General features: G+C 39.0%; 1 protein-coding gene across 1 annotated transcript in view; it reads right to left on the reverse strand.

Moving 5' to 3' along the window:
* PLCXD3 (phosphatidylinositol specific phospholipase C X domain containing 3) overlaps positions 1-17,151 on the reverse strand; it is a 270,514-nt gene that overhangs the window by 102,072 nt on the left and 151,291 nt on the right. Inside the window, exon 2 of the mRNA XM_053700430.1 lies at positions 339-1,047. Within this exon, the coding sequence (XP_053556405.1) occupies positions 339-1,047 (709 nt within the window). The remainder of the gene's footprint in view (positions 1-338; positions 1,048-17,151) is intronic.

The raw sequence follows: 17,151 nt of genomic DNA on the forward strand, positions 1-17,151 counted from the left end.
GACTTCATACAAATGCAATACAAGGTATACCAATGATATAAGAAGGAGGGCCACATTACATATATTTTGTGCAAGTGTTCAGGTGATATTTTCTAGTCAGATTTTTACAACTATGCTGCATCACTTTCAAGCGTTTCAACATTTGGGTATCATATCCTTTTAATGATTGCAAACACATATTTTATTTGCAGTTTTATTGCAACTCAGACTTCAGGAAATGACTACAAATTGTAAATGCCTTAAGACAACAAAATTAACAAATTATCAGAAACTTGAACAATATAATGCTGTGCAATTATAGCCAAATACACCAGGGGGTATTACTAATTGCCACTTACCTTTCTGTTATGGTTTCTCTGAGACCGCTAGTAACTCCTTTAACCACTGTACTAGCCTTTGGTGTTAGTACCACCTGAGATATAAAAAATGAGCCTTTCTTTCTCCGTTCTATGATTGATGACTGCAGAAACTGAATCAGGTTTTTAGTGTCTGTAATATTTGCCCAAGGAGCTGGCATCATTTGCCCTGGCCATAGAAAAGGAACTTCGAGAGCCACAGGACTGTGATAAAACACCAAAATTTGATAATTCCTCTGCCAGAGATATTGAAGACTCACTTCCTGATCGAATAAAACTGGACATGTTTTATTCCCAAATATGTCTTTGAGCATTTGTATCAGGTTTTCATGATGATATTTTTGCATGCCATAGAAATGATTGAAGTCCAAGAAAACAACTTCTTTTGTGTGATTAGAAAGAAAAGCATTTATTTCTTCTAGACCTTCATTAACTTTGGCGCTAAACAAGCCATGAGCAAAATATAACTCATTATCAGGGTCTCTAGGTTTTGTTGAAATTCGGAAATCAAAATACCTTATGCCTGCCTCTAACTGACTTGTAAAATTCATTGTTTGCGTAGCCAACCATTTTCTCATAAGCTTTTTGGCAACAGTACCAAACACTGAAACAAAATTCTGGACAGTTTCTGGTTGCTCAGGTCCAACTGGAGATGCTTCATCAATGTAGAAGCTAAAAGAATCATGAGAACCTAAAAAATAGAAAGGAAATTATACGGTTAATAGTATTACCTTTACATGTCCACAATAATCTTTGTTACATATTTTTAGACATATTGAAGAAACTTGTAAATAAGCAGAATTTCTTAATTCACCATTTTTATAATATTATCCTCATTTGGAAAAACTTTCCATTTGTCGAAAGGACAATATACTTAAATGTGTAGGCCCCTCCTGTATATCACTTAAAGGGATAATGAACCCACATTTTTCCTTTCATGATTAAGATAGAACATGCAATTTTAAGCAACTTTCTAATTTACTCCTATTTTCAATTTTTATTTGTTCTCTTTGTATATTTATTTGAAAAATTAGGAATGTAAGTTTAGGAGCCGGCCTAAAGTTTAGGAGCTGTCTTGTAAGCTTGCATTCCTGATTTTGACAGTTTCACAGCTAGAAAGTGCTAGTTTATATGTGCCATATAGATACCTATGCTAAAGAAAATACATAATTAGGAGAGGAAGTAATGGGTCGCTACACAGCAAAGGGGCCTATGAGATGGTAGAGGGAGGCCCTACAATATGATCACTTGGAGGAGGGAGGTGGGTAGGATTAGGGAGGATCGCTATACCACATAAAATTTGTAAACTGGGTACTGGCAGGCAGCTGTCAGAACCTAAGATGGAGGAGGAAATTGGTAGGAGGGGGGGTGTTAGAGAGCAGTTTGGGATCTTACACTGTAAGGAGGGATCTTACACTGCAGAAAAAAAAAAAATTAAAAATAAAAAATAAAACAGCATACTGGCAGACTTTTTGGGAGGTACCAGTCTTGTATGTCTGCTATTTTTTAAACAAAGGGTATCACAGAGAAGCTTTCACAACCATCTGTGTTATGACTTAACAAGCGATATGTGAATATTTTCAGTGAGAAATCCAAAGTTTGTGAAAAAAGTGAATGAAATTTTAAAAAGTCTCTATTTCTTTTTAAATAGAGTGATAGAAAAAATCCTAAAAATTCTCCAGTGTTTTGAACAAGTTTTTCTCAGGAATTACCAGTAGCGAAGGGGTTAAAACTGTGTTCAATCGAGAAATAAAAAAAATTGGGGTTCATGTCCTTTTAAGAATAACAGGAACAGGAACGCATATTACGAGTCGTGTCGCACTCAAAAAAATGACGTTTTGTGCGGGATTTCCATAGTGCCGGTATTACAGGTTGTGCGGTAAGGCTAAAATGCTTGCATTACAGCCTATACCGACACGATCCATACCGCCATCTGAGAATAGTAGTTATGGATTTCACAAAACTCATAACAAAAGTGTTACAAAGTACACTAACACCCATAAACTATCTATTAACCTCTAAACCGCCACCCTCCCGCACAGCAAACACTATATTAAACCTATTAACCCCTAATCTGATGCCCACCCACATCGTGAGTATTCAATAAACCTAATAACCCCTAATCTGATGCCCACCCACATCGCCCACTCTATTTAAATATATTAACCCCTAAACTGCAGCTCCCTGACATCGCCGCCCTTAAAATAAAGTTATTTACCCATATTCCGCCACTCCCCGACATCACCACCACTAAATAAAGTTATTAACCCCTAAACCTCTGGCCTTCCACATTTCCACCACTAAATTAACCCCAAAAAGCCGGCCCCCCACATCGCAAAACACTAAATTAAACCCCTAAATCTAACAACCCCCTAGCTTTAAATTAAAATTACAATATAACTCTATTTAAATAAATAAAAAATTACCTGTGAAATAAATATAAACCTAATATTAAAGGGACATAAAACCCACATTTTTTCTTTCATGATTCACATAGAGCATGCAATTTTAAACAACTTTCTAATTTATTATCTAGTATCTAATTTGCTTCATTCTCTTGATATTCTTTGCCGAAAAGCATATCTAGATAGGCGCAGTAGCTGCTGATTGGGTGCTGCACATAGATGCCTCATGTGGTTGGCTCACATATATCCATTGCTATTTCTTCAACAAAGGATATCTAACGAATGAAGCAAATTAGATAATAGAAGTAAATTGAAATGTTGTTTAAAATTGTATTCTCTACCTGAATCATGCAAGAATTTTTTTGGGTTTAGTGTCCCTTTAAACTATAAATTAACCTAACCTTACTATTCTTATAAATTTAAAAAAAACTATCAATTAAAATATCAAAATTACAAATTTAAAAAAACCTAACAATACGAGAACATTTAAAAAAAATTAAATTACAACTAAAAAAACAAACAAATACTACTAAAAATTTAAAAAATCTAAGTTTACCAAAAATAATTAGCACTAAAATCACAAAAAATAAAAAACACACAAAGATTACAAAAAAATAAACGAAATTATCAAAAATAAAAACAATTACACCTAATCTAATAAAAATAAAAAACACCCCCTAGCCTACAATAAACTACCAATAGCCCTTTAAATAGCCTTTTGTAGGGCATTGCCCTAAATAAATCAGCTCTTTTACCTGTAAAAAAAAATACAAAGTCCCCCCGACAGTAAAACCCATCACCCAACCAACCCCCCCCCCCCCAAAAAAAAAACTAACTCTAAAAAAAACTAATCTACCAATTGCCCCTAAAGGGGAATTTGTATGGGCATTGCCCTTAAAAGGGCATTTAGCTCTTTTTCAAAGCCCTAATCTAAAAAAAAAAAAACACCCAACCCCCCCCCAAAAAAACCTAACACTAACCCCAGAAGGATGTCTGAAGTCCGGACATTCATCTCCATCCAGTCGAGGAGGTCTTCATCCAGGCGGTGAGGTCTTCATCCATCCCGGGGGCGTCTTCCATCTTCATCCCGGAGGCGCGAAGCGGAGCCATCCTTGAAGCTGATCCCATCCTGCGCAGAGTGTCCTCTTCATACGGTCGCGGCTGTACACTGAAGATAAATGCAAGGTTGCTGTTTCAAAATGGTGTCCCTTGCATTCCTGTTGGCTGATTTGATTCTTCAAATTCAAATCAGCCAATAGGATGTGAGCTACTGAAATCCTATTGGCTGTTCAAAACACCAATAGGATGAGAGCTACTGAAATCCTATTGGCTGATTTGAACTATATTTATTGGCAGGCGATGTCGGGGAGCAGCAGAATAGGGGTGTATATCTTTATTATAGTGGCGGAGATGTCGGGGTGCAGGGGAATAGGGATAAATAGCTTTATTATAGTGGCGGCGATGTCGGGGTGCGGCGGAATAGGGGTTAATAGCTTTATTATAGTGGTGGCGATGTCGCGGAGCGGCGGAATAGGGGTTAACTTTTATTAGGAGCAGCGATGTTGGGGGCGGCAGATTAGGGTTTAAAGACTTTATTTAGGTGTCGGCGAAGTCATGGGCGGCAGATTAGGGGTATTTAGACTTGGGGTTCATGTTAGGATGTTAGGTTTAAACGTAACTTTTTTTTCCCCATAGACATCAATAGAGTTGCGTTATGGCGATCGCCATTCCGCACTTCAGGTGTTAGGTTTTTTCTAACACTCTCTCCCCATGATGTCTATGGGGGAAAGCATGCACGAGCACGTCAAAGCAGCCCTTGGCTTTTGTGCGGTAAGGAGCTTAACGCCACCATATCGCACGCACAAGGAGGCTTTTCAGTAACTCAAAATGGCAGCGCTATGGGGGGTGAAACTTTTGTTGCATTCGTTTAGCACCCTGTTTAGTGCAAAACTCGTAATCTAGGTGTAGATTTCTTATGAACAGGAATGGCTTCAAATATAAAAATAACATTTCACATTGTGTAAAAAAATTCAAAGAGCTCTTCAAACAGACTTGAACAAAGCCTGTAGTCTTTCTGGTGCTGATTTTTATTGGAACCACCTAAAGTGAAGACTTTAACTTATATTTCTGTTAAATTTTAGTAAAGTTGTGAGACTGATTGCATAACGAGGGTTTAATAAGACTAATAGAATTTCATGCACATTAAGTCGTTAATGGTTTTATTATTTATTAGGCAACATGTAACTTTCAAAGTAAATATTTCAAGTGCTGAGTTTAGTGTTGTGCTCGAGCAAAACCCAAAACACCACTGTAAAATGTAGCACTTTGTAAATAAACCATTATCATTTATAGTATTACACAAACTGACATGAAGAACTCCAATACTTGCACACCATCTGCTTAATGTACCCTTTAATTAGCGCACCATCAGCGTAGCACTCGGAGCGATATTTAACATGAATTTTACTGCAAGCCCCCATAGAAGTCTATTATTAGGGATTAAATGCACCCAAGTTACCTGACATACTGATGTTAGTGGACCCTAGACTATTGCTTGAGTGCTAAAATATTACTCTGGACATGTAATATGAGAACAAAAATAGAAATGCTATTGCTTGCACTTGAGCAATATTAACAAACAATACCACTAATATTTTATGTCTTATTTATAATCTAGGCCTTTATGTGTAATTTAGATGATTAATATCCCCTTATGCAACTTGAGACACACTGGGAGTCTGATACTGTTGCTTCTCTACTGCTTTTTTAAGTTTCTGTGCGGCTGTCTGTGAGTGTTGGCGAGCACCCAGGGCTGTGAGTGAAACTGAGAGTTTTAAATATAAGTATATTGAAGTTTGCTTGTTAGACTATAAATACTATACATAGAGGTCCCTTCTCTGTGTGTGAGTTGCTGTGAGCTTATTCCTTTGTACTTTTCTTGAAATACTATATAACTTTTTACTTTTAAATAGTTCTCTTTTTTTAACTTATTCACCAGCAGCATTTGTTATGCATCTAATGCGGAGCTTCTCTGTGCCTGTGCAGTCTCGGAAGGATCAAAAGTTGCAGAGCTAACAGGTTAGTATCAGCAAGTCTTACATTGTTATTAATACACAAGTGAAAATAGGTTGGAAAGCTACTGTGCCCTGTATGGATTTTACTGTAATAGAAATGGAATAAGGAACATTCTTCAGTCATAAATAATAAAGGCTTTTATTTAGTCTGTAAGACTCTACTATTCACAGATATAATTTTAAAAATAAAATCTATAAATTCTACTACTTGAAACTGCAAAGATAACCTTTAAAAAACAATTATAATCACCTACTTTTCAGGAAAGTCTACTGATTAATGTTAGAGACATTGAAGCAAGTAAAATGTAAAACATAAAATTTTCATAGGAATTTTCAAGGTCAGGTTGACAATTCTTAGATATGCTAAGGCAATGCCTTACCAATTATTAATAAAATAAGTGGAAAACTATAACTATATAATAGATTGTTCCATGTCATGACCTATCACATAGCTCTGCCAAAATTCCATAATGTTTTCCAAAACATTACATTCTATGCTCTTTAAAATGTTAAATATTATTTGCATACCACTGTAGACATTTTGCTTTATATTTAAATATTTGATAAAAATACATATGTTAGAAAATGACAAAGCACGGGAAAATGACGACAAGAGAAAAAGTGGTGAAGATTGTATCTAGAAAAGAGGATATATATTTATATCAACACACATAAAGGGACATTAAACACTTATGGCCAGATTACAAGTAAGCTTTTTGCGTTCATCGGGTTGCGCTCATATTATGATTTAAAAATAAACTGTTTTCGCTTGCACACTAACCTGACGAGTGCAAAAAGCAGAAATTAGAGTACTATGTGCGAGTTCACGTATTCACCCATAGAAGTCAATGAAGAAAAAAAAAAGTGGAAAAAGCACCCCACTCTCGTGCAAACCTAATCGTATATTCTCATGTGCGCTAACCCGACATAAAAATATGATTATTTCACATTCCAATGTTCTTTACGTAGAAGAATATCTTCTATTTATTCATAAATACATATTTCTACATATATATGATGTTTTTGGTACAATATATATATATATATATATATATATATATATATATATATATATATATACCTACCTATATATCTATATAATATCTATATGTAGGAATATCTATTTTAAAAATACTTATTACATACATATTCTGCTGTGGAATGTGAAATATGTACAGTAAATACACAGTATAACACTTTATTAAATATGAATATTGCATAAACATGATTTTACATATTTTCATCTATTTAACTACAAAGGGCTTCAATGCACTTCTATATACAGTTGCAAGAAAAAGTATGTGAACCCTTTGGAATGATATGGATTTCTGCACAAATTGGTCATAAAATGTGATCTGATCATCATCTAAGTCACAACAATAGATAATCCCAGTCTGCTTAACCCCTTAATGACCACAGCACTTTTCCATTTTCTGTCCATTTGGGACCAAGGTTATTTTTACATTTTTGCGGTGTTTGTGTTTAGCTGTAATTTTCCTCTTACTTATTTACTGTACCCACACATATTATATATCGTTTTTCTCGCCATTAAATGGACTTTCTAAAGATACCATTATTTTCATCATATCTTATAATTTACTATAAAAAAATTATAAAATATGAGGAAGAAAATGGAAAAAACACACTTTTTCTAGCATTGATCCCCAAAATCTGTTACACATCTACAACCACCAAAAAACTCCCATGCTAAATAGTTTCTAAATTTGGTCCAGAGTTTAGAAATACCCAATTTTTACATGTTCTTTGCTTTTTTTGCAAGTTATAGGGCAATAAATACATGTAGCACTTTGCTATTTCCAAACCACTTTTTTTCAAAATTAGCGCTAGTTACATTGGGACACTGATATCTTTCAGGAATCCCTGAATATCCCCTGACATGTATATATATTTTTTTTTAGAAGACATCCCAAAGTATTGATCTAGGCCCATTTTGGTATATTTCATGCCACCATTTCACCGCCAAATGCCATCAAATAAAAAAAATCGTTCACTTTTTCACAATTTTTTTCACAAACTTTAGGTTTCTCACTGAAATTATTTACAAACAACTTGTGCAATTATGGCATAAATGGTTGTAAATGCTTCTCTGGGATCCCCTTTGTTCAGAAATAGCAGACATATATGGCTTTGGCGTTGCTTTTTGGTAATTAGAAGGCCGCTAAATGCCACTGTGCACCACACGTGTATTATGCCCAGCAGTGAAGGGGTTAGTTAGGGAGCATGTAGAGAGCTTGTAGGGTTAATTTTAGCTTTAGTGTAGTGCAGTAGACAACCCCAAGTATTGATCTAGGCACATTTTGGTATATTTCATGCCACCATTTCACTGCCAAATGCGATCAAATTGAAAAAAACGCTACATTATTCACAATTTTATGTTTCTCACTGAAATTATTTACTAACAGCTTGTGCAATTATGGCACACATGGTTGTAAATGCTTCTCTAGGATCCCCTTTGTTCAGAAATAGCAGACATATATGAATTTGGCGTTGCTTTTTGGTAATTAGAAGGCCGCTAAATGCTGCTGCGCATCACACGTGTATTATGGCTAGCAGTGAAGGGGTTAATTAGGTAGCTTATAAGGAGCTTGCAGGGTTAATTTTAGCTTTAGTGTAGAGATCAGCCTCCCACCTGACACATCACACCCCCTGATCCCTCCCAAACAGCTGTCTTCCCTCCCCCACCCCACAATTGTCCCCGCCATCTTAAGTACTGGCAGAAAGTCTGCCAGTACTAAAATAAAAGTTTTTTTTTTTTTTTTTGTTTAAAAAAAAAAAAAAATTCTGCTGTGTAGGACCCCCCCCCCCTTAGCCCCAACCTCCCTGATCCCCCCCCAAACAGCTCTCTACCCCCCTCCTCTGCCTTATTGTGCACCATATTGGGTACTGGCAGCTGTCTGCCAGTACCCAGTTTGAAATAAAAAGTTTATTTTAAGATTTTCTGTAGTGTAGCTTACCCCCCTTAACACCCAACCCCCCACCCTCTCCCAGATCATTAATATTTTTTATTCCCACCCTCTCTCCCACTGAGTCCCACCTTGTGCCTCTTCCACTTCAATTCTAACTTTTGGGCAGTTACACACGTGCACGCTCCCGTGCACGTGCACGCGTGCGCACGCACGATCCCGCCCCCCTCCTCTACTGATGGCCTCCCTGGACATGCTCCCATCCACCAACGATCATAGCTGATGCAGAGAGGGCCACAGAGTGGCTCTCTCTGCATCGGACTGCTTAAAAAAGTTATTGCAGGATGCCTCTATATCGAGGCATCACTGCAATAACATGAAAGCAGCTGGAAGTGATCAGGATCGCTTCCACTGCTTTCAAAGACCAACGACGTGCAGGGTACGTCCTTGGTCGTTAAGGACATTTTTTTGGAGGACGTACCCTGCACGTCGTTGGTCATTAAGGGGTTAAACTAATAACACACAAAGAATGAAATGTTGCCATGTTTTTATTGAACACACCATGTAAACATTCACAGTGCAGGTGGAAAAAGTATGTGAACCCCTAGACTAATGACATCTCCAAGAGCTAATTGGAGTGAGATGTCAGCCAACTGGAGTCCAATCAATGAGAAGAGATTGGAGGTGTTGGTTACAGATGCCCTGCGCTATAAAAAACACACAGCAGTTCTGGGTTTGCTTTTCACAAGAAGCATTGCCTGATGTGAATGATGCCTCGCACAAAAGAGCTCTCAGAAGACCTGCGATTAAGAATTGTTGACTTGCATAAAGCTGAAAAGGGTTATAAAAAGTATCTCCAAAAGCCTTGCTGTTCATCAGTCCATGGTAAGACAAATTGTCTATAAATGGAGAAAGTTCAGCACTGCTGCTACTCTCCCTAGTGTAAAGATGACTGCAAGAGCACAGCGCAGACTGCTCAATGAGGTGAACAAGAATCCTAGAGTGTCAGCTAAAGACTTACAAAAGTCACTGGCAAATGCTAACATCCCTGTTAGCGAATCTGCAAATTGCAATACGTAAAACACTAAACAAGAATGGATTTCATGGGAGCATACCACAGAGGAAGCCACTGCTGTCCAAACAAAACATTGCTGCACGTTTACAGTTTGCACAAGAGCACCTGGATGTTCCACAGCAGTACTGGCAAAATATTCTGTGGACAGATGAAACCAAAGTTGAGTTGTTTGGAAGAAACACACAACACTATGTGTGGTGAAAAAGAGGCACAGCACAACAACATCAAAACCTCATCCCAACTGTGAAGTATGGTGGTGGGGGCATCATGGTTTGGGGCTGCTTTGCTGCATCAGGGCCTGGACGGATTGCTATCATCGAAGGAAAAATGAATTCCCAAGTTTATCAAGACATTTTGCAGAAGAACTTAAGGCCATCCGTCTACCAGCTGAAGCTCGACAGAAGATGGGTGTTGCAACAGGACAATGACCCAAAGCATAGAAGTAAATCAACAACAGAATGGCTTAAACAGAAGAAAATACGCCTTCTGAATTGGCCCAGTCAGAGTCCTGACCTCAACCCGTTTGAGATGCTGTGGCATGATCTCAAGAAAGCGATTCACACCAGACATCCCAAGAATATTGCTGAACTGAAACAGTTCTGTAAAGAGGAATGGTCAAGAATTACTCCTGACAGTTGTGCACGTCTGATCTGCAACTACAGGAAACGTTTGGTTGAAGTTATTGCTGCCAAAGGAGGTTCAACCAGTTATTAAATCCAAGGGTTCACATACTTTTTCCACCTGCACTGTGAATGTTTACATGGTGTGTTCAATAAAAACATGGCAACATTTCATTCTTTGTGTGTTATTAGTTTAAGCAGACTGTGATTGTCTATTGTTGTGACTTAGATGATGATCAGATCACATTTTATGACCAATTTGTGCAGAAATCCATATCATTCCAAAGGGTTCACATACTTTTTCTTGCAACTGTATGTCCATATATGTGTGTGTGTATATATATGTATATATATTTATGTCTATATGTGTATATATGTCTGTAAATACATATATAAATACATAAATGCATATGTATACATATATAATAAATATATATATATATATATATATATATATATATATATATATATATATATATATATATATAGTAAGTGAGTACACCCCTCACATTTTTGTAAATATTTTATTATATCTTTTCATGTGACAGCACTGAAGAAATGACACTTTGCTACAATGTAAAGTAGTGAGTGTACAGCCTGTATAACAATGTAAATTTGCTGTCCCCTCAAAATAACTCAACACGCAGCCATTAATGTCTAAACCATTGGCAACAAAAGTGAGTACACCCACGGGCGGACTGAGACCAATCAGGGCCCTGGGCAAAAATTAGGGAAGGGCCCCCACTGTCTCACACTGACTGAAATGTATGGAAATGTAGGAAAATATACATGGTAGCCTCCCTGCCCTGCCCCCACCATGCCTCCCAACCTCCAGGGCCAGACCCCAAACTCTATGGCCCTCACAGTGAAAGACCCCTGACAGGGCCCACCCTAATCTAAAGCCCCTCGAGCAATAAAACACACATCCAGGAACAAGGCCCCCACTCTGGAGCAGGGGCCCCCACTTAACCCACACTTAACTGCTTATTTACTGATAAAGCAGCTGTCAGCCCCAGCTTAAGAAGAATACCAGGAGCCATGGAGATGCCATTTGTGGGCATTCTACATACTGGGTCCTTGGTCCAGGTCTTATGTGCCAGGTTGATCAGTCCGCCCCTGAGTACACCCCTAAGTGGAAATATCCAAATTAGGCCCAAAGTGTCAATATTTTGTGTGGCCACCATTATTTTCCAGCACTGCCTTAACTCTCTTGGGCATGGAGTTCACTAGAGCTTACCAGGTTGCCACTGGAGTCCTCTTCCACTCCTCTATGACAACATCACAGAGATGGTGGATGTTAGAGACCTTGTGCTCCCCTACCTTCCATTTGAGGATGCTCCACAGATGCTTAATAGGGTTTAGGGTCATCTTGGAGGTGTGTTTTGGGTCGTTACCATGTTGGAGTACAGCCCTGCGGTCCAGTCTCCGAAGGGAGGGGATCAGGCTCTGCTTCAGTATGTCACAGTACATGCTGGCATTCATGGTTTCCTCAATGAACTGTAGCTCCCCAGTGCCGGCAGCACTCATTTAGGCCCTGACCATGACACTCCCACCACCATGCTTGACTGTAGGAAAGACACACTTGTTGTTGTACTCCTCACCTGGTTGCCGCCACACACGCTTGACAGCATCTGAACCAAATAAGTTTATCTTGGTCTCATCGGACCACAGGACATGGTTCAAGTAATCCATGTCCTTAGTCTGCTTGTCTATAGCACATTGTTTGCAGGCTTTCTTGTGTATCATCTTTAGAAGAGGCTTCCTTCTGGAATGACAGCCATGCAGACCAATTTGATCCAGTGCGCGGCGTATGGTCTGAGCACTGACAGGCTGACCCCCCACTTCTTCAACTTCCGCAGCAATGCTGGCAGCACTAATATGTCTATTTCCCAAAGACAACTTCTGGATATGACGCTGAGAACGTGCACTCAACTTCTTTGGTCAACAATGGTCAGGGCTGGATTGGGCCACCGGGATACCAGGAAAAATCCTGGTGGGCCGGGCAGTCAGGGGTCGGCAGCTGCAGTGTGTGATGTGGAGAAGAAGAGCGAGCAGCAGCACCTAGCAGCAGAGCACAGTCACTGTTGTGACTGAGGCGGGTCGTCGCGAGCACAGCAGCTGGCCTGTGAGTTGAGCAAACACACACATAGCAGTCAGCAGAGGCAGACTGAGCTCATCAGGCAGGCATCATTTACATGACATGTTGACGTTCATTCTTATTCACAAACAATCATTCATAGGCTTTGAATGATTGTTTGTGAATAAATGTCATTATGTCAATATGTCATGTAAATGATGCCTTCCAGGGGGTGGGGTTTGCGAGGGAGACGGGTCTGAGGTACTGGGTCGGTCCGGCGGTTACCGGGAGGTGGCGAGGTGCTGAGCAGACAGGGAATGGAAAGATCCCACGGCGCTGTTGAAAGGTAAGCTAGCAGTGTCTCAAAGCAAATAAATTAAGGATTTGTACCCAGAGCAGACACATTAGCTCACAATGTTCAGTGTAGAACTACTGCATTTACACTGCCAACTAAATATGCATTAACTAACAGTTAAAACATAGCTCTACCCGTTCCTGGTTCTTACGCCACCACAGCCTCCTCTGCCTCTGTGGGATCTTTTGCGGCAGCGGGGACGCTTTGTACCTGTATACTAATTATTAACTATTTAAATTCCTGTTCTATGTTTCTGACTGACATTAATCTCTGAGGGTGTGTGGCTAAGATGAAGGGTGCGGGGTTGACTCAGAGGGGGGCTGGGCTGGGCCAGTCTATACAAATTTCCATGGCCGGTCTGATTTCCCAGTCTGGCCCTGACAATGGTAAGGACTGTTCTGAGTGGAACCTGTCCTGTGAAACCGCTATATGGTCTTGCCCACAGTGCTGCAGCTCAGTTTCAGGGTTTTGGCAATCTTCTTATAGCCTAGGCCATCTTTATGTAGAGCAACAATTCTATTTTTCAGATCCTCAGAGAGTTATTTGCCATGAGGTGCCATGTTGAACTTCCAGTGACCAGTATGATAGGGTGCGAGAGCGATAACACCAAATTTAACACACCTGCTCCCCATTCAAATCTGAGACCTTGTAACACTAACGAGTCACATAACACCGTAGAGGGAAAATGGCTAATTGGGCCCAGTTTGGACATTTCCACTTAGGGGTGTACTTGCTTTTGTTGCCAACAGTTTAGACATTAATGGCTGTGTGTTGAGTTATTTTGAGGGGACAGCAAATTTACACTGTTATACAGGCTGTACACTGACTACTTTACAGTGTAGCAAAGTGTCATTTCTCTAGTGTTGTCACATGAAAAGATATAATAAAATATTTACAAAAATGTGAGGGGTGTACTCACTTATTGCTCGCGTGCAAACTTTTGCGCTCCACTCGTAATCTGGCCCCAAATAAATGCTACATAGAATAATGCATGCAAAGAAAAGTTTAGTATGAGAAAACATGTACATGCTTTTTTTTAAAGTTTCATTAGCTGCTTAAATATTGCAAAATAATTGTAAAGTTTTAGTGTAAAATAATGGGAGCTGCCATATTGTAACTTATGTTACCTTCTCTGCTGTGGCCAATTAGAGACAGTTATAAATAGGTCACTAGAGTGTTCAGCCAATGGCTGTGTGGGATATAACAGTGTTCTGCACTTCCATTTCTAAGAGGAACTGAAAAGCTCCCAATTTCAGAACGTAATTACAGGAAAAGTGGAAAATAAATGTATCCTTTTATATTTCCATCTCAAAGTGTTTAATGTCCCTTAAATCATTATTTTTCCCAATATTTCAACTGAAAAGAAACATAGAAAACAAAAACATATACAGACCTCCCAAACCAGACTTCAACCTCCTTAGCTAAGAAATTCTCCGGAAAATGTTGGGACTCATGCATATATTTTGATGGCAGATAAGAAAAAAAAGGCCCATTGAGTCAGTCCACCTTTCTTTCTGAAGTGTATTCTTAAAGGATTACTTTCCTTTTTTTTTAAAGTCTAAAATGGAACATAGATTTTGCATATAAAATATGATAGAAATGTAAAGTACCTTCTTATTGTTTGTAACGAAGCTCCCTTTTGCCGTAAAAGTATATTTTATTTTATGGCCATGACATCACGTCATCCAGCCCACAAATGTGGGCCGTCTAAGGGCTAACAAACTCGCCAATCATATCTCTTGATTTTGCATATAACTTACATATATTATTGGCATTCAACGCATGCGCAATAACATTTCCTTTCTCTCGCATGCGCGCATTGGGGCACTCAAGCCAAGATGATAGCTGACAGGACGATGACATTGACTGCGCAGCGAAGTCTATGATGTTGCACTAACTCGCGCATGCGCAATGCGTCTCGGAGTCGCCATGTTCCAACTGCAGTTGTCAGCCCAGATTGGGAATCAGTAACGGCAGACAACTAAGTGGGTTTGGAAAAATTAATTATTTAAAAATTATATTTAATATATTGCATATTTAATATAGTATCCCCATTACAAAAATGTTTATTTACATGTATACTTGTGTGACATACCCATTACAAATCTGACTACAGTGTCCCTTTAAAGAGACATAGGGCCTCATTTATTAAAGCTGTCTGATGGCTGTCACATGGTACAGGGGGAGTGGAAATATACATAACTTTGAAATTTGTTAGAACAAAATCTACTACTGATTTGAAATTCAGAGTAAATGCTATTGCATTGTCTTGTTATCTTGCATTTGTTGATTATGCAAATCTATTGTGTTTACTGGTCCTTTAATCATGTTACAGTTATTATTAAGCTCTTTGGAGTATAAACAACACACTTCTGTTCCCTTTTCCATGCTGTATTTTTCTTTGTCTCCATATCAACTCCTCCCTAAGAATACCATCTAATAGCAATTTAACATAATTAAATTCTTTAGGATTGTAACCTATTTCCACTAATCTCTTAATTAAGGCATCTGCCTGATGTTCCTACTACATTACAGTGGTGTAGTGACATTTAAAGTGATAGGAAAGTAAAAATTAACCTTGCATGATTCAGATAGAGCATGTAATTTTAAGACACTTTTAAATTTACTTCTATTTTCAAATGTGCTCCATTCTCATGGTATCCCTTGTTGAAAAAGAATACGCACATATCTTACACTAGCGGGAGCTAGCTGCTGATTGGTGCCTGCATACATTTGTCTCTTGTGATTGGCTAACTAGATGTGTTCATCTAGCTACCAGTGTCGCAATGTTGTTCCTTCAGCAAAGGATAACAAGAGAATGAAGCAAATTTGATAATAGAAGTAAATTGACAAGTTGATTCAAATTGTATGTATGTTCTATCTGAATCATGAAAGAAAACTTTGGGGTTTCCTGACCCTTTAACCCATATGAATTCTACTTTTGGAATATTATTGATAGTGTGTCTTGGTTTTGCAAGATGTAACCCTTAATATATTGTTACTTGCAGTTGGTTTTCCGAAATTAGTTACATTAATTATGTGTTTCTCCACATGCCCAGTTAAAGACACATCCAAAACTTGTATAGTATTTTTTTCAATAGTACAATCAAAACTAAATCCAAATTAATTGGAATTATTGTACTGACAGAAATGCTTTGACTCCTCAATAGCCCCTTTCATTTCAGATAGAAAAGATCTTATGTTTAAAGGAATTGTTTTTTTCAATAATTTACTAACGCCTAGATTTAGAGTTCTGCGTTAGCCGTCAAAACCAGCGTTTTTACCGCCCGCTGGTATTTAGAGTCAGCCAGGAAAGGGTCTAACGCTTCACTTTTCCATATCGCAGATCCCCTTACGCCAATTGCATATCCTATCTTTTCAATGGGATCTTCCTAACGCCGGTATTTAGAGTCTTGGCTGAAGTGAGCGGTAGACCCTCTACCGACAAGACTCCAGCCGCAGAAAAAAGTCAGGAGTTAAGAGCTTTATGGGCTAACGCCGGTTTATAAAGCTCTAAACTACTGTGCTCTAAAGTACACTAACACCCATAAACTACCTATGTACCCCTAAACCGAGGCCCCCCACATCGCCGCCACTATAATAAAATTTTTTAACCCCTAATCTGCCGACCGGACACCGCTGCCACCTACATTATCCCTATGTACCCCTAATCTGCTGCCCCTAACATCGCCGACACCTACATAATATTTATTAACCCCTAATCTGCCCCCCCCAACGTCGCCGCTACCTTACCTACACTTATTAACCCTATGTACCCCTAATCTGCTGCCCCTAACATCGCCGAAACCTACATAATATTTATTAACCCCTAATCTGCCCCCCCCCAATGTCGCCGCTACCTTACCTACACTTATTAACCCCTAATCTGCCGACCGGACCTCGCCGCCACTATAAATAAATGTATTAACCCCTAAACCGCCACACTCCCGCCTCGCAAACCCTATAAAAATTTTATTAACCCCTAATCTGCCCTCCCTACCATCGGCGACACCTAACTTCAAGTATTAACCCCTAATCTGCCGACCGGACCTCGCCCCTACTCTAATAAATGTATTAACCCCTAAAGCCAAGTCTAACCCTAACTCTGACACCCCCCTAAGTTAAATATAATTTTAATAAAAATTTTAAACCCCTAATCTGCCGACCGGACACCGCCGCCACCTACATTATCCCTATGTACCCCTAATCTGCTGCCCCTAACATCGCCGACACCTAGATAATATTTATTAACCCCTAATCTGCCC

Source organism: Bombina bombina, chromosome 2, assembly GCF_027579735.1.
Source record: "Bombina bombina isolate aBomBom1 chromosome 2, aBomBom1.pri, whole genome shotgun sequence".
In the NCBI taxonomy this organism is placed as follows: Eukaryota; Metazoa; Chordata; class Amphibia; order Anura; family Bombinatoridae; genus Bombina; species Bombina bombina.